This window comes from Pithys albifrons, chromosome 7 (assembly GCF_047495875.1).
Source record: "Pithys albifrons albifrons isolate INPA30051 chromosome 7, PitAlb_v1, whole genome shotgun sequence".
Classification (NCBI taxonomy): domain Eukaryota; kingdom Metazoa; phylum Chordata; class Aves; order Passeriformes; family Thamnophilidae; genus Pithys; species Pithys albifrons.
The window spans coordinates 19,353,316-19,372,462 of NC_092464.1; the positions used below are offsets into that span (position 1 = coordinate 19,353,316).

Sequence of the window (19,147 nt, forward strand, 5' to 3'; positions counted from 1 at the left end):
TATTACCAGATTCATAAAGTTCCTAAGATCTGCTAATCTTTGCAAAGAACCAGAATTTTAAAATACCTTTTTTGTCACTGGTGTTCAATCCTGCATCTTAGGGCTGGAATGACCATTAAGACATCTTGTTGTGTTTCCTTCTGTTAAACAAGTTCAGGTGTTGCAGTGATCTGTGCCTCAATTGGATGCTGAATATTTCTCATTTTGGTGAGGACAGCTTTGCTACCTAGAAGGGTTCTTAGTATCATTTAACTGTACAGTTGATGGAGACATCATCATAGAACAGTGTCATGGTTTAGGAGTGGTATTGCCCAATTTATTGTTCCCACTGAAACACTCCAAACCACGTGCCACTTGATCACCCCTGAAATGTCATCCCTTGAACCACAGTAAGGATGACCTCTGAAAACAAAACTTATTTACTAGAAGTGCGACAGCAGATTATAGTTGGAATTTTGCATTTCTACACCAAATCTGATAGATACCTTTTTTCCCCTCAAACTATGTAGCCTTTTAAGAAGTGTAACTTTGAAAAGCACTTTGATCTTTTTAAAGATTTTGATGCTTTAAGAGACTGCAGAAAACAGGACTCTAGCCAGCTTAGTGTATAATAAGATAAAAAGGGTAGATCCTTTAACATCCAGGCCTAGGGCCTTCAGAAATACATGTTGATGCAGGTATCCCCAACCCTGATTCCAGGGTTTTTATAATAATGTCCATCCAATCCTTGTTCACCCATCCCCCAGTCCTGCCCCAGCCTGGCCCTGGCACACCCCGTCAGGAATTGAGTCTGGGGGGACTCTTCATCATGCTTCATCTTCCTCGCAACACGCAGGGCACTTGGAGGCCTTCCAGTGTTCTGGGCTTGGAGGTCACTCTGCCAATGTTTATGTCTCGTGGTGCAGGCCTTGAGGTGATTTTCAGCCTTTTGCCTTGAAATGAAGTCTAAACAGCTATGGAATCCTGAGGGGTTGATACGGGATAAGGGTTGGCAGGCATAAACATTGGACTTAAGCTACTAGAACTACTAATACACCAAAATCTACTGCTCACTGTTATTCAACTATTATTTGCTTCTAAAATCTATGAAAATTAAAAAATCAAAAATCAAAAAAGCCCTGAGGCATCAGTTCCTAATCAATAAATTACTTACACCTTCACCAAAAATTAACTGGGTTTGTGAATTTATGGCACAAGATACCAGAACGGGTACAAATGTGAGTGTTCTTCTGTACATCAGGAAATGCTGGTTTGCTGTGAGTGACAGACCACTGGCACAGGTTGCCCAGGGAGATTTGGAGGCTCCCTTCTTGGTAGCAGATATTCAAAAATTGTCTGGTCATGGTCCTTGGCAACTTGGCTAAGGTGCTTAGCTCTGGATGGCCCTGCTTGAGCCGAGTGTTGGACCAGGTGAGCTCCAGAGGTCCCTCCCAACTGCAGCCACTCTGCGGTTCTGCTCTGTATTGTGCATTTACTCACAGACTTGAGTCCTATTCTCAGACAGTGCAAGGGTGATGTCAGTTTTAATTGACTAAAAGAAAGTATTCTGAGTGAAACGTTCATCAGATACAAGTTATGTCCTATACCTTCCTGATCAAGGTAAACTGAAATAGAAATGATTGTTCTAAACACCTCTCATTAAAGAAAACCATGTGTAGAAACTTCATTAGTTAATTAGTTAATTAGACTTCTAATGGTATTTGAGGACTGTGTAGGAAGTAATTGTTCTCTAACTTTAAATGAGGACATTTACAATCTAATAACTTTTTTATTGGTTTTGTGTCCTTTTCATGTATGCTCACTTTATCTGTGTTATGGAATTGTCATTTTTATCTCTAATCTCTCTGAACCTTTGTGATCATGAAAGGGCTTCAGCATTTAAGTGAAGGCAACCAATATGTTCTGCCATTCAAAAGAGGTGACAATCTCTTTAGAAGGCAGACATCCATGGACGATTTTCCTTTTTTTATAAGCTAGTCAAAAAAAGAAAAAATGTGAATAATTTTTTTCAGAAGTACTTAAATCACACAGGAAGTAACTTTTTTTTTAAGATTATCATTAGTTGGTGTAGAAAATTCAACCAATTTGTTAATTATACCAATAAATAACAAATTTTTAATATTTATTTTTTGTGGAGGTGGATCTGCAGACTCTTGTATTACTAGCAGAGTTTTAGTTTAAATTTGGTATTTGTGCTGTTGTAACCAACAGCAGCAATTGTAGATGCTGATAATCTATTCCTGTAAGTTTTGAGGGGAGATCAGCAAAGCCTTCTTCCCCAAAACTTCTCCTAGATACAAGCCATTTATTTTGGTACTTCATAATTCTTTAGTGGGTTTACTAAGGCTGGCTGCCGGGTCCTGATCCAGCCTCTCTTTGACTCCCTTTTTTCACCATAACTGGAGGAGAAAATAAGATGAAAAAGCTCGTAGGTCAAGGTGAAGGCATGGAGATCAAGGAATTGTTTGCTGTCAGACAAAACAGACCTGACTTGGGAAAAATGACTTTATTGCCAGGTAAAGTAGAGTTGGATCATGAGAAATAAAGACAAAAGCTAGAACACCTTCCCCCCAGTCCCCTTCAGGTTGAAAGTTCAACTTCACTGGTTTCCCAATGCCTCTACCTCCTCCCTACTCCCAGTGGCACAGAGGGAATGGGGTATATTTGGTCAGCCTGTAATAGTTCCTCACTGCCACTCCTTCCTTTTCCCACTTTTCCCTGCTCCAGTGTGGGTGCTCCACAGGCTGCAGTGTGGGTATCTGCTCCAGCATGGGCTGCTCCACAGACTGCCAGGAGTCTCTGCTCTGGTGCCTGGGGCACTTCCTCCCCTTCCTTCTCCAACCCTGGCGTCTGCAGGGCTGTTTCTCACACCTCTGTGCAGCACCTGGCCCTTCCCTAAGCGCATTCCCAGAGATGTCTGGGAGCTTGGCTGATGGCTCTGCTGTCTCCTGCAGTGGGGCTGCTGGAGCTGCCTGTGTCCAACACCAGGCAGCCCCTCAGCTCCTCCTGCAGAAAGCTGCCTGCATTCAGCTGATAAAAAAATGCTCACTTTTTGATATATTTCTAAAGATTTTTACAATTAAATACTCAAGTGTTTTCATGCTTTTTACCTTCCCCGCTTTTCCAAGGTGTAGCTTTAACCAGATTATTATTTCACATCCACTACTCAGCGTTGCCTTCTACAGATTACGAATAAAGAACTGGAAACTTTTGAAGACAGTATTAAAAACTCCTCTTTGCTCTGTGTTGTTGATGTAATAATAAATGCTGAGTAGGAAAGGGTAGGAAAAAGCAGCTCTGAATGGCTTTTCGTAAAAAAAAGATGTAAAATAGACATAAATATCTGTAGAAATTACTGAAGGGTTGGAAATGGTATGTACTGATACTGGGAGAGGGATCTTCATGGGAAAAAATACTCATTATTAAAGTTTTGCTTGGTCTGGGAGAAAGACATAGAAAGGCCAATGGCTAACAGTGACAGCCAGAGACATTAGTGTGCATCTTGTCAGTATATAGCACATCTTGCACTTCAATTTTAAGTCATTGCATGCCACCTTTTCTGTCAGATGACTGATTAATGCTGTTTTTTTAGTATCTGTGACTTTCTGAATGTAGTCATAACTTTAAAAAATTGTCTTACTACTTCATATAGCTGGTTCTTAACTTGATTTATATGTAATTCTCCTCCTCCTCCCATGATTTTTGTCTGTCTGTTTGAACACAAGTTTTTCAGACTTAAGGTATGGCTTATTTAATGTCTGGGAATAGCCTGGCAGCACCATGTAATGTTGCTGAAGGTGGTGGTGGGAGAATCTGTAATTCAGGCAGGCTTCATGTTGAGGTTAAGAGATACATGTGCGCGCATATATATAGATGTATATTTTTAATATATATATTTATATTTATTTTTATATCTTTTTATTTATATTTATATAGAGGCACAGCTTAGGAATGAGAAAGCTGAATACTAATTCCTCTTGGACCTGTATTAGCTCTGAGTGCCGTTGTCTATGTATATTGTTTAATATTTTAATGCTTTCAGTGCCGAAGGCATTTCTGTCTGAAGAATAGTATAAACAAAAAACTATGATGGTTAGGTTATTATTTTGACAACTTTATAAGAGGAGACAATTACTTTTATCTTCATATTTACATGTACTTGCTTTGAAGAATTCTACAATTAATGTTCTTTTAAACCTGTGTAATATATTGTTTAAGATTAAATCATTCAAGTTACTGGGACCAGAGGATATGGAAGGAAGACTTCAAAGAAAATGTAAGGATTAAATAATTCAATTAACTGTTTATTTTATTGAGTACCTGAGGACTGGAATGCCAGATGTTGCATTCTATATATTTATTAAGTTTCGGTGGAATTCAGGGACCTTCACAGGCTTGTACATCTAACATCTCTGTGGAGAAAACTAACCAAAAAGTCATAAAGAATAGAATTGTGAGCCCCAGGTAAATATGAACTGCATGGAGTTTGGAACGTTGCTTCTATGATTGGAAGTCCTGCCTTAAAGCCTCTGGGCTTCATAGAAAGATTAACAAATATGGCAGGAGAAGGTGATCTAATTGATAAAAGTCTGCTTGATTTTCCAGAAGGATTTAACAAAGCTTTGTACATTTTTAGGAAAGGAAACAGTTATGGGATAAGAAGAAGGCTATTTCCCAGATAAATAGTTAATGAAAGATGAGAAATTAAGGGTAGCAGTGGAGTTTGTCTGAGTTTCTGCCAGGAATTGTGTGTTTGATGTGTTCATATAAAGTAGTGATGATAATGTGGTAAAAAGATGAATCTTGAGGTGAGAGAGTTTATCAATGATGGTATTACTTGGAACAGTGAAGGTGAGAACAGACACTGAAGAACTATGGAGTGATCTTAAGATTTTGACTGCTTGGGCAATAAAATGGCAGAAAAATTTCCCAGTATATAAATACAAAGTGATGCAAATGTTGATATAGGGGATGACTGTCCTAATTGCATGCACAAGGTGATGAGCTCTGAACTGACCTTGATCCTTGAGGAGTGAGACCTTAGGAGTTACCAGTCCTGGCTTCATTGAAAACATCAGCTCAGGATTATTACAAAAACCAATAAAATGTTGGAAATTGTTAAGAAAAAAATTGAGAGCAAACTAGAAGAATTGTTATTCCACTGTATAACTCATGATTAATCCTACTTTCTGCAGTCTTGCAGCTCATTTCAAAGAAGTTGGTTGCAGGTGGTTTAGAAAAAGGCATCATGGGCAGTATGATGCATAATGTGGATTTTACCTGAGAAAGCAGCTGAGTAGATCAGGACTCTTTGGCCAGGAAGAGACAACTGACAGCAAAATACTCTTGAGGGAGGTTTTGAACAAAGTTGTAAGTGCCATGGAAGTCAGTACACATAGACTGTTGGGAGGAGATTATCTCAAAGCCAAGAGCCAGGTATCAGGAGCCAGGTTCAAAACACAAAATAAGAGGGTTCCTTGTTTAATGAGTACCAGATGGGTGCAACTCCTCAGGAACACAAATTGCAAATCCAGAAAGTTTACATAGTTTCACAGAAGACTGGGAAAAACTTTGAAAGACAGATTCATTGAGATGGATAAATCTGAGCATATACAAATCAGCCTGTAGAAATTGCATGAGCTGAAAATAATTGGAGTCTGGGAAAATACTGGGGGAAGCATAGGTAGCCTGTATCCTTCCCTTCATCCTACTCTTGTATATGCAGATAGTCCCTGTTTTTTCAGAGCAGGGTGGGACTGGAAAGAGTGAACGATAAACATAATGTTTTTTGCTATGACAAAGTTTGCTGCTGCTGCACTCTGAGCACAATTGATGAGCTCACTGGACTGCTTTGACCATTGGTCTGAAACAGCATAGCTGTCTGTTTTTGTTGGCTTACTTAATAAAAACAGTGCTAGTGGAAGTTGGATTTGAGTTCGAGCTTTGAAGGACCGAAGGGTTATAGGAACATGTGGCTCTGAATATGAGTTCAGACCATTAATACCCTTTAGCAGGTCTTGAGAGCTTCACAAGAGATCTTTGGCAGTGCAGCAGACCCTTTGTGTTCGGCAACAGCTGGAACACAATGCCAAATCTGTATTACACTTGATAAAACAAGACTGGCTGCAGACCTCTTATAGGTAAGCAAAAAATTGTAAGAATATAGAAGAAAGAAGAATATTGTAATATAAATAAGACCTTACAAACAAAAAATGACATCAGGAAAACTTTCACATTCTGTTCCTTAGTAAATGTTTCCTAATTTGGAAAATTGTCCAGAGTTTTACTAGGACCCTTGGTCTAAAAATATTTACACAGGTATTTTTAAAGAGATGCTGCTTCATGTTTTAGTTGCAAGAGCATGGACTAGATGTGCTCAAATCAGTGAATCACCGAAATTAGATGAAGTTGTATCACAACGTCCTAGCTACATTGAAACATTAGCCCAACTTCTATACAACAGTGATTGCAATTGAATGTACAGTATATTGATGAGAGAAAGAAGTGGTCTAAAGCTAATATTTAGTCTAAAAAAATCTAACTATCTCATATTGTCAGGGCACTGTAATGATTCTAAAAGTTTCCTTAAAACTCAAACACCAGCCACTTTCCAATTTCATTAATAAAAGCATATATAGTTTTATACTTATTAATGATAACGGATCTAAATAATGAGTCAGACTTCTCTTGACAAGAAATGCTTTGTTGTCTAAAATTTTGCTTTTCATGTAATTTAAAATAGTGTTTCTCATATTTAAAAAATTCCTAATAGTGTAAAACTGTCATGCTGAAAGAGATGGGATGGAATTGCCAAGTGCAGATGCATATGTAAGAGGGATGATGAGTAATAAGCCACATTCATATTTCTTTCCCATAGAATGGTGCAGAGTGGTTTGTGTAAAAAATACCTCAGTATTGCCAGCTATGTACAATCCCATGTTAACCATGTTAAAGGATTACTGTTTATGGGAATGCTATGAAAGTTTTATATATATACTTGTAGCTTATTTTAATTTTGAAGACTGTAGACCATAACTCTGTACTTTTAATTTTGTATTCAGTATGGAGAGTTAATCCCAGAATGAGGCTTTTTTGATGCAAAGTCTGAATGCTTGTGTAGTAACAACAGCTGTCCCCTCACCATGTGGTGTCTTCCATTGCTTTACTGTAGAGATGAATTTTGGCCCAGTGTTTCAGTAATATTGGACACACATGGTTTTAGGTGACAAAGCAGTACGTTTATGCATTCATTTGACTCTCACAGTTACAGTTGGCTCCAGATGAGAACAGGGAGAATACATTCTCACCATGACCACCCTCGTAGCTGCATGTACTAGTTGGATCACAGTAGGTGCTGTTGCATCTAAAGAGACAATTAACTGTTGCTGAGGAATTGCAAATTCACAAAAGCTCTTTTACAGCTTTTGCTGTTGAGACCGAATTTTCTAAAAGCTTTTTCAAAGATTTTCCGAATTTATAAATGTTTTAGATCTTCACATGCTAAAATTATTGTCAGCTTGAAATAAGGTTAAGAAGTTGATATTTTAATGTAGATAATGAGTTCCTGTGCTGTGAATTAGCTGTGTAATTAACTACAGATCTGCAGAATGATTGTGGTTTTGTCCATTAAATAGGAAGATAACCTTAAGAGTTCTGTAATAGTTACAAATGGGTAGTAAAATTGTGAGCACAAATCAAAGCTTACCAAAAAAGTCTGAAAGTAAAACTTACCAGAAAGCTTCCAACATATGTATATCAGTGAAAAGATCATCCTAATTTCCGTGTGTAATTGCTTAGATATGCTTTGGATATGGTGAGAGAGAATAGGTGTGAATGTACTTAAAGGGAAAAAAAGGAAAAAATACCCCAGTAACACACACCCCTCCCCACCCCAGTTTTAGTACAAATTAAAGAGAAAATTACAGTAAACTGCATATTAAGGCTAATTCTGAGGTATGAAATTGGACTCATTTTTAAACAAAAGGCTTTAAACCAAAACTCTTAGAAGAATTCATTATTTAAATTTCAGTGATAAAATTTTGGTAAGTAGTACATTAGGTACGGCAAATATTTATTTAAAAAATAATTAAAATATCTGTATGCACTACAAAATAATAAATGTATGAAGTATATTAACTTGTTCAAAATAGTAAAAGGAATAAGGTTTTGTGCATTGTGGAGATTTTCTGTGTATTTATCATGTCTTCCTTAGGCCGAGTGTAGTTGTATAATGCATGAAATGGATGTGCAAGATCTCTCACATACACACACATTGTTTAATCATCTTGTGTTTGAAACATCATAGATAATTCATTTTATTCTTGTATTAAAAACTATGAATGTTTGAGGCTTTCAGCGTTGAATAAAGGACTACATGGATCCAAACCGGGACGATTGATAAAATCCTTGCTACTATTGGCTATTATTTACTGTCTTTTAAGTGGCAGGTTGTATTTATGCCAATTTATCTGCTTCAGGGAACACTCTTGATAGCAGAACAAAGTGAATAAAAGTAGTTTGCTTTGCAAATGAATGCAAATGGTGAAGCCTTTCGGGAAGCCCTTTAACAGGAGCAATGCACTTTGATTATGAGTGAAGCTGCCATTTGGACATGGTGAAAAGAGCACGCTTGAACCATTGATTGGGGGAGACAGTAAAAAGTCAGGAAGGGCCCCGTTAAGCTTGCAGTGCGGCAGGCGGATGTCAGTGTGGTAAGAGCACAGTGGGAGAATGACAGGCAGGATTAGTGTCAGGGAGAAGCTTTGCTGTAGTTGTGGGGATGGTCCCTGGGGTCACTCACCTCTGACTGTTGTTCTGTGCTGATGGCTCTGTAATGCAAACCGCTTGATATGTGCCTGGTCATTATCGGAAATAGTGATTAGAAGAGGTATGGCATAAAGAATTCCTTAAAAATAAATAAAATGGCAGACTGCTGATGGTAACGAAGATTTGGCTCTGTGGTCATTGCCAAAGATGCTGCAAATGTCACAGGCAGTTACTGCATCTTGCCTTCTGAGGCAAGTGCGATTTCATGCCTTAAAACTGCTCTAATTGTGTGTTCCTTGCTTTGTTCACTTTTATCTGGCCGTTATGAAGACAGTTATTGTTAACAGATTGACATGTGGTTAGAGCAAAACATTTTTATATCTTTTGGGTGGTAGGAGCATCCGGTTTGGTTTTGTGGCATAACTGCATTTTAGGGAGGAGGGAGGGGTGTTTCTTAGTAGTCTTAATGGAATATTAGAATCAACAGATTTTATTCCTGGATCATGCCAGAGTGCTGAACCACTGGATGGTAACAGTGACAAAAAGCTAGAGATGACAGTTCTGTTTTATTTAGAGGCTTTTTTAATATGTAAAAATGGAGACATTTTCTTGGTGTTTGCTGAAAATATATTACACATGCAATTAACTAAAGGTATAAAACTTTGCATATTAAAGTGTGATTTAATCATAGAATCATGGAATCACTTCTGTTGGAAAAGACCTTTAGGATCACTGAATCTCACTGTTAACCCAGCACTGCCAAGTCCACCACTGAACCATGTTCCTAAGTGCCACATCCAGATGTCTTTTAAATACCTCTGGGGGTGGTGATCCCACCATTTCCCTGGACAGCCTGTTCCAATGCTTGAAGCCATTTGACGAAGAAACTTTTCCTCATACCCAATCTAAACCTCCCCTGGTGCAACTTAAGGCCATTTCCTCTTGTCCTATTGCTTGTTACCTGGGAGAAGAGGCCGACCCCACCTCACCACAACCTCCTCCCTCAGGTAGTTGTAGAGAACAATAAGGTCTCCCCTCAGCCTTCTTTTCTCCAGGCTGAACACCCCCAGCTCCTTCAGCCACTCCTCATCAGACTTGTGCTCCAGACCCTTCACCAGCACCATTCCCCTTCTCAGGACATGCTCCAGCACCTCAGTTCCTTCTTGTACTGAGGGGCCCAAAACTCAGCACAGGAACTGAGGTGCAGCCTCAGGAGTGCTGAGTACATGGGGACAGTCACTGCCCTGGTCCTGTTGGCCACACTGTTGGTGACACAGGCCAGGATGCCTCTTACCACTGACCTCTTCCCACTGATCCAGGCTGTCCAGATCCCTTTGTAGAGCCTTCCTGGCCTCCAGCAGATCAACACACACACACAGCTCAGTGTGTCTGCAAACTGACTGAGGGTCTCCTCAATCCCCTTATCCATATAATGGATAAAGGTACTAAACAGGACTGGCCCCAGCCCTGATTCCTGGGGAACACCACTGGTGACCAGCTGCCAGCTGGATGTAACTCCATTCACCAACACTCTCTGGGCTCAGCCATCCATCCAGTTTTTTACCCAGCAAAGAGCACCCCTGGTCATGCCTTGAGCAGCCAGTTTCTCCAGGAGATGCTGTGGAAAATGCTGTCAAAGACTTTACTAAAGTCCAGGTAGACACATCCACAGCCTTTCCCTTATTCACTAAGCTGGTCACTCTGTCACAGAAGGAGATGTGGTTGCTCAGGCAGGACCTGCCTTTTTCAAACCCAGGCTGGCTGGGCCTGATCCCTGGTCTGTCCTGCATGTGCTGTCTGATGGCACTGGGGTTGATCTGCTCTGGGACCTTCCCTGGCACTGAGGTCAGACTGACGGGCCTGTAGTTCCCTGGATCTTCCTTCCAGCCCTTCCTGTAGATGAGCATCACATTTTGTAGCCTCCTGTCCACTGGGACCCCTGCAAAGAGCCAGGGCTGCTGGTAAAATGATTGAAAAGTGCTCACTGAGTGCTTCTCCACCTCCCTCAGGTGGATCCCATCCAGTCCCATGGGCTTGTGTGTATCTCAGTGGTGCAGCAGGTCCCTGACCATTTTCCTTTGAATTATGGCGGCTTCATTGCTCTCTGTGTTTCTGTCTTCCAGCTCAGGGGCTGGTACATGGAGACCAACTGGTCTTACCATTAAAGACTGAGGCAAAGGAGGCAATAAGTACCTCAGCCTTTTCCTCATCCTATGTCACTATGTTTCTGCCTCCGTCCAGTAAAGGATGGAGATCCTCCTTAGGCCTCCTTTTGTTGCTACTATATTTGTAGAAACCTCTTTTTGCAGTCTTTTATGACAGTAGTCAGATTAAGTTCGTGTTGGGCTTTGGCCCTTCTAAATTTTTTCCTTCCATAACCCTATAGGGGTTAATAAAAGTATTGCTGCTTGTTTTCTTTACTGCATTTTATAGTGTTATGTACAATGTATTAACATTTATAGAAATTAAATGTGTTAGTCTACATAATACACAAAATGCATTTTTGAGTGTTCAGGATTTTTAATATCTTACTCTTGGTTTTTGTTTTTAAGCATTTTCAGCAACAGCACGGGGAGAAGGTACCCAGATTTTTATTATTTTTAAATATTAATTTTTTTAAAGGTATTTTTTGCAGTGTATTACCTTGCAAGTATTTGTCCAGTATCCCACTGTAATGAATGTTTTACAAATGTTTTACAGGCACCTGAATGGACAGAGGAGGACCTGAGCCAGCTGACAAGAAGTATGGTTAAGTTCCCAGGGGGGACCCCTGGTCGATGGGAAAAAATTGCTCACGAATTGGGTCGATCAGTGGCAGATGTGAGTGCACTCGGCTTTGCATTGTGCAGGGGATGACAAACCAGAACAAGACAGGCAGTGTAGAGGCAGACATATATGGGGGCCGACACTGTCCTTTGAGAGAGGCTACTGTCCTTTTAGGACCTGGAAGTGAACCATTAACTAACTGTGCAAGCAGCAGATGTCGGCCAGTCCTTCCCTCCACAATTAACAGCTGTAACTGGTCCGCTGGGTGGGGGATTCTGGTGCTTACAAACTTCAGCTACTGCAGCCCGAGAACAGAAAAGCAATGGGCTGCAGGTTTTGTAGCAACCCCCTTTCCCTGCAAGTGAATGTTTGTGTGACTTGGTTAAAGATTATGTTTCTATTTCAAGCTAGTCCTTAAAAAATGCCCGTGAGCTCATGGTGTTTTGACAGGTGGTTTCCATTAATTAAACTGAAATACCTTTACAAATTTTAAAACGAGTAATACATGTGATACTATTTCATTGCATTTTTCAGGATTATAGCATGCTTAATAATTATATCATGTAAAATGATTAATGTCCTTGTTAATTCATATTTTATAGTATTGTACCAGATATCAAAGCGCGCTTGTACTTATGGATTTTAAGTGTTATGATCTTACAACCCTTAGGGGCTGGGCTGTGAAAAGACTTTTCCTTTGCAAGCCGTTGATCACTAGAACATGATGTAGTGTCTGCTGAGGACCATTTGAGAGCCCTTTTAGCTGTCCCTATTTTATAGGCTTTTTAGGGGTTAATGAGAATAAAGTTTAAATCTGTTGATGTACATTTTGAGATTAGATGTTCTTTATTTATTATATTTCAGAAACTGTCTTAAGTAATGGAAAACAAAGCCACTGGCTAGAGTGACATGTAACCTCTTACAGCCTTTGGGGAAATTTGTGTACTTAATGGTTTTTTTCCTCATTGATGTAATTACAAAAAAGTATTTTTAGAAGTTACTTTTTAAGTTTGTAAGCAAGAAGTTACTAACCTGCTAATCAAATGAAATGAAGGTTTTTAAGGTTTATTCTTTTTAGTATTGTTTATTATATTTCTTGAAGTATTCATACGACTGGAGTGATTTTATTAAAATGATGCAACATTTTACTGAGTGAATATTAATAGCAAAAATATTTTACATGAGTTGGTAGTACACAGTGTGCATGGGAAAGATCTTTTGGGATTTCTTTGGAAAATCTGATTATCTTGATGCAGATAATGCAGACCTGTAGAATGGTTCCATATATACCCATCACAAAGCTAATGCCATCTTAGGATTGCCTTTTGCACCCATTGTCTGCTTTACTCCTTGACTTGGGTGTAAAAACATTCTTTAAAGTGTAAAACACATCCTTTGCATAACGTGTTTGGCCATACTGGCAAAATCCAGTACTGGAAAATAAAAACAAAGCTCACCTGCTTCTTCCATTAGGTGAGAGGTCTTCAACAACCTGTTCTCTTGGTTTAGTGAGCTGGAAAGAGAAACATGATTGTTCTAAGAACTGTCAATTTTCTTGTATGAAAAAAGGAATTTTCAAGGATTTTTGTGTGGAGAAAGGTCTGAGTGTAATCCTTTTTACTTCCAGTGACTTCCAACTATATGAGTAATGTGTTCTCCACACAAGTTTTTACTTCTCTAAAAATGCCCAACTGCTGATAATGCAAGGTCAGCTTTCCCACACAAACTCTTTAGAGTTCCTGCTGCTTCTGTCATGGGGTTGCACCGAGTTGCAGCCATTGGGTATTAAGAGGAAACACTTAAAAGCTTAACAGAAACATCTTTGGATCTCAGACTGTTATTGCATCAATACTAGAAGTGTTGAGACTGCAGACCAGTTCAGATATATCCATTCAGCTGTTGAACAAGATATACAACTTATCCTTTTATTTGTTGATGATGACATAGAATAGTATCTACATTTACAGCATGGATTCTTACTTTGTTTGGGCATCACCATAGCTGAATAATAAATGTTATGCTAAAGCTGCAGGAAAAACTTCTGGATTTGTTAAACTGTGCACAGTAAAAGAGGTGTTTGCATGTTCAGGCAGCATTTGCTGCCCCAACAACTGTTGGCAGTTTTCTTTGGGAGCAGTGCAAGGAGATAAGTTTTGTGTAGCAGAGCTTGGGAATCCCGTGCCTACAGCTGATGTAACAGGAGTCAAACCAGACAGAGTTTGAAGTATGTATTATCTGGCAAAACATTCAAGGGCAAATTTGAGTTTGTTTTTCCAACATTTTATAATACAGGAAATACTTCTTAAAAACTTGGTGTCACTATGTGCTTGTTTTTTCTCTGGTAAAGCACAAAGAGCAGTAAGGCTTGGTTTTCCTTTCACAGATAGAGAACTGCAATAGGAAGGGCTGAGAATGTCGTGTGCTTGTTTCCATGTGACTTTAAGCATTCAGACCCTTTTTAATAGTACATTAGCTAAATAGGTGTTAATAAAAACAACTCAGAGTAATCCTGTCCAAAATGACATCTCCATTATTGCTTCTATCTCAGAGCTTTCTTCTTCAGCAAAAGAAAGGTTAGAAAAATACCTCAACACTTTTTACAGAAAAAGCTGAAACCATTCATATATACTCCCTCTAACCATTCCACAGAAATTCTTATTTTATGTTGTCTTAAACCCTTTCTTTTTCTAAAGAAATAAATTCCTACATCCAACTACTTTCATTTCCACTGGCAGTTTTTAAGCAGTGTGAACCAATTTGAGGAGAGTGTTCTTGGCTTTTTTGAACTTTTCAACTTTGTGGTGTTGTTTTAACTTACTACGTCCTTAGTTTGTGCCTAGTTTTCAGTATTGCACTTAAACATGTGGTTTGAAGGAAAGACTCCAGATGAGAAAAAAGAGAATAATAGGTTCCTAAAATGCTACCTACAAGGAAAGATTGTGAAGGAATTCATGTTGTTGAACTGAAAAAATAGGAACTGAGGATGTAAGTATTCAACTACATAAAAAGAAAACTAACAAAGAAGGGGCTTGTGCACTGTATTAGTTTTAGAGAGCAAGAAGTAATTACCTCAAACTTTATCACAGGCTGCAGAGTTAGACACTGAGGGACAAAGAATTACAGTGGAGATGATAAATCAGTGGAATAAACTGCTGTGGAGTCTTCATATTTGCAGGTCTTTAAGAACAGGTTACACAAACGTCTGCAAGAAACATCAGTGTAGTGGTTCTGCCTGAGGTAAGGTCCTTCTCCTCATATTGGTCTCTGATTACACTAGCCAAGTGCAAGCTATCTGGGAGGAAAGGGGGAAGGAAACAAAACTTTCCCCACAATTGGAAGCATCTGTGAACTCATTTTTAAAAATGTAAAATTAAAGCCAGATAGTTACCATAGTTGGTTAGTAGCAACTGCATATTAACTTAGCTTGACTTCTTAAATCCAGTAATTCCTAATTATGTGTTCCTTCAGGTTTGGGGTTTTTTCTGCTACTATTCAAATTGGCATTTTGTAGACATTTAAGTTTGTTAATTGATATTTCCCAAAATACAGCCCAAATAAGGATCACTCTAAGGCCCTGCCAGACTCCCTATCCAAAACAAGCACATCCACACAATATGACAGAAGCTGCTGGGAAAGTGCCAGCCAAAACCCAGCAATAAACAAATGTCCATGCTACAGTGCCCTGAGCTCATTCAGCTCTGCTGTTCCTATTTGTGCTGCCCAGTGTGATACCAGCATAAATATCTTTGCAGCAAATTCCTGTGCTTCTCAGCTCAGAGAGGTCAAGCTTTGCCCACGGTACAGACACACTGTAAGAAGGGTTATTACTTTAACTTCTGTCACGTTAAATATAGGATGTGTTTATCTTGTCTTTCTTCAGGAAGACATATTTTAACAGGCAATGAATAATCAACTCAAAATAGATGAAGTTAAGTTGGGCTCATTTTATTGATATGTTTAGTTATTTAAATTATTTAAATCGCTAATTGTCATTTTAATATGTGCATATTGGGAATTTAGCAACCTTTTCCCATAAAGATGATTTTCAGCTGGCTTAGTGCTATAAAATCTTACTGCTTTCACAACTGAAAGCTTCTACAGCTTTTTAAGTCATTTTTATTGCAATTGGCTGGTGCTATAAATTAGGTTTTCAAGTATTTTGATTATGAAAGGGAAATGGAGTTCAGTTAACTCTAATCAGGATTCCTGCCTGCTGACCTGGTTACCTGTCCCAGTGCTCTCTGTCATCCTCCAAACATCTGTTCTTTGACCCATTTTCCTTGCTGAATTTGTTGCTCCAGGGTTAGTTCTCATTTCTGTTGGCCAATACTTAAGGAAATAATTGACCCTTTAAAGCAAAATAAAAAAGTTATGTTTGCATTTCCTAAGCACTGTGAACACTCTACAACACAGTACAAATAATGAATGGAGTGGAGTTGCAATGCTACTATTTCTGGAAAAATTATATTGTTTGATTTGACAAATGCCAAGCCTTATGAAGATTTATAATAATGATTGTCAGCTTTACTGAATTCTAAATTGAGAAAAAGCACTTAGATGTGAAATTACAAAAGTATATTGTGTTTGACAATACCAACCTTTATAGATAAAAAGTTTAAAAAAAATATTTGCTGAAAGGCATAAATTAATTTCAGTAACTACAAAGGACATTCAAATTGTAAAAATAACAGAGGAAGTAAAAGCTGTCTGGCATGCCAAACAGACTTTAATGTGATTATTAGGTACAGGTTTTTTAAATTAAAGGCAAAGAGATCTCAGATTTCATACTTGTGAAGTAATATCATTCATTTGTCTTACAGGGCTTAAACTGATTCTGTTTGCTCCTGCAGCCACTAATCTCATGCATTTGTGTTGCAAAAACAGACTGATTGGGATTTGCTGTTTGTGTAGAAGAACACTAAGGTAGACAGCAAAACAATGGCCAGGTGGCAACATTCTGAATTATCCTGGAACCTGAAAGCAAAAGGCTTGGGGGAGAGGGCGCTTATTTTGTGTATCTCTTGTATGCCCAAGCAACAGTTTCAGCCTTTAACTGTGACCGTGTGAGTTCATACTCATTATACTTGATATGCCATTATAAAATAGTTTTCTTATTTTTGACAAATGGAAACTCATTACTTTGCCAACAAAAAAACATCTATATGATAAATAGTCCATATGTAAAAGCTCATGAATTTATTAGGTCTTTTGCTTCTGGAGATTAACTGTTTTCCTAGGACAGTCTTACATTTCATTTTGTATACTATGTCTGTGTTAACTCAGTTACGGTGCAGTCCAGTTGTGGATATTCTAAAACATTCACTCCTGCAGTTTGCATATATTTATGTAATCAATAGTTCTTCCAGTTGTTCACTGAAGTATAAAGACAGCTCTTGATTGAGGTCCAAGAGAGGTTATGAATATCTCAGATGGGATTTAGATCATATGTAGGTCATGTAGATCCCTCAGTCTGAGAGTGAAGTCTTTGAAACACGTGTCTAATTTCACAAACACACCAGAATGTCTTTGTTGATACTTGAGGGAGGAAAATGTTGTTGCTGTTCACGCTGCTCTCATGGTACAGTTTTGTTCTGTGCACTCCTATAGTTGCCCCTGCTGTTTTTGCAGGATGGGGCAGCAAATAGATGGGTTGTGGGGCATCAGGCCAGTGATGCTGCAGCTTTTTAGAGGGGCTGGAATTAATGTAATGTCCCACATAGCTCCTGGTGAGCTGGGTTTGAATTCCATTGTAGAATTCAAATCTTCTGACTCTCAAGAAAGGCAATGCATTTTGCACCATCAACAACAAAGTAAGATGTCCAGGTAGTTGTTGCAGTGGGCATTTGAGCCAAACTCCTCTCTTACATGAAAGCCTACAGTATTGAGCTAAAGACTCTCAGGGATTTCAACTGGCAGAAACCAAGCACAGTATGAAGTCTCCAGCATCATCACAGTTCTAATTACCAAGTTCTTCCTCTCGTGTCCTGAAAAAAGGAGCAATTCTTCTGCTGCTTTAAATTAACTATTTGGGCACTTAAACTGGAGAGAGTTCTACATCTGGTGATTTAGGCCAACTTTGCCTTTTTGCAGGCCACATCTTAAACTGCCTCATAATTAAACTCACAGCTGTTTGGGGGATTTTTGTTGAGGTAGCTACTCTGGCAAAGTTCAGAATCACACATGGCTTCAAAGTCCATAACCATAATAAAACTATTGTTTCTGGCTGCAAATGGTGCTTCTAAGCAAAGTCAGTTAAATTCATAACTTGTTTCTTAGTTCTTTCAAGAGCACATTGTCTTTAAAATACTCATTTGCTGTGTTAGCATCAAATTCAACCTATAATTTACACAGTGGATAAAGACTAGTTATGTTACCTACTTCTGGAAAAGTTGGTCGCAATCTACTAAACAAACTGTTACAAACAGTGCCAAAGTAAAGGCACATCTTCTGATTTTAAAGACTTCATTTCAAGGGGTCTGGCAAGTTGCAAATGAGGGCCCTTGCAAAAACGGAGAATGATTCTTCAGTATGTGAAGCTTCACCAATCTGTTAAAACTGGAAGATTATTTTAGCAGCTCTTTTAGTGTCTATAGGGGAAGTTTATAAAGCAATAAATTTTGAGTCATGTGGAAATAAAGGAATGGGTCATTATTATTGTCTGACTTGTGTCAAAAATTGGTTGATACAGTTGTGGCTGCTGTGAAAAAAGCTGTTTAGGTGTAGATTGGAAGAACAATTCAGTGCAGCAAGGAGTATTCTGATTATAAGGGGAGAACTTTAACTTTGCCAGTTTACTCTGTGAAATTCTGGAAGGGTAGATCTGTACCTACTCCTTTGACAGCAGGAAGGTGTTAACATTCTGCTGTATGTGCCTTTCCTTTATGAGAAAAATGTGGTTAAAACTTAAATTAGGCTAAAAGGTTCAAGAAATTCCTTATTGCTTTATAGTAGCCTCAACTACTCACAGGCTGTTGTCTCCACGTTATTTTTTTCCATAATTCCACAGATCCTGGCATTTTTACATGACACAAGTAGATGGAGAGATGCAGGAAGATAGCAACTGGATGAACAGGAAACTCCTACTGGCACAGCAAATTTCTGATAGTTCATGCTGAGAAACCATGGCTGCTTTAGTAAATACTTACAGACCTTCAGCTCAGGAAGATGCTAAGGACAGTGAAAAAATGTTTTCAGAACCTCCAGTTTTCAATAGCACAATAACCTGTTGTCCTCCTTTGCAAGAAGTTTATATACATTGGGAAACCCAAGTGACATGGATTATTTCTTCCTCAACAAATCCCACATTATTTTATCAAAATACTGTCAGAACCCAAGAGGTTTGTACTTTCATGATTATCTGCCTCAATTCTAATCAAAATACTATCCTAGAGAAGGAAGGTAGGTTGTTACCCACAAAAAATTCCCAGGAAACCACAAAATGGTGAAGGCTTCAATGCCACATTGGCGGGTGCCCTGCGAATCTGGGCTGGTCGTGGTGCTGGAGGGGTGGGTGGGCTGGTGGTGCTGCTGTGAGATGGGCAATTGCTCTTCATCTGCTGCCAAAGGGCTCTCTCTCTCTCTCTGTGGCAACAGTAGGATCACTGTACCTCACTTT

General features: G+C 38.9%; 1 protein-coding gene across 1 annotated transcript in view; it reads left to right on the plus strand.

Moving 5' to 3' along the window:
* Positions 1-19,147, plus strand: part of DNAJC1 (DnaJ heat shock protein family (Hsp40) member C1) — a 106,818-nt gene that overhangs the window by 80,089 nt on the left and 7,582 nt on the right. Inside the window, exon 9 of the mRNA XM_071560175.1 lies at positions 11,467-11,586. Coding sequence (XP_071416276.1) covers positions 11,467-11,586 — 120 coding nt within the window. The remainder of the gene's footprint in view (positions 1-11,466; positions 11,587-19,147) is intronic.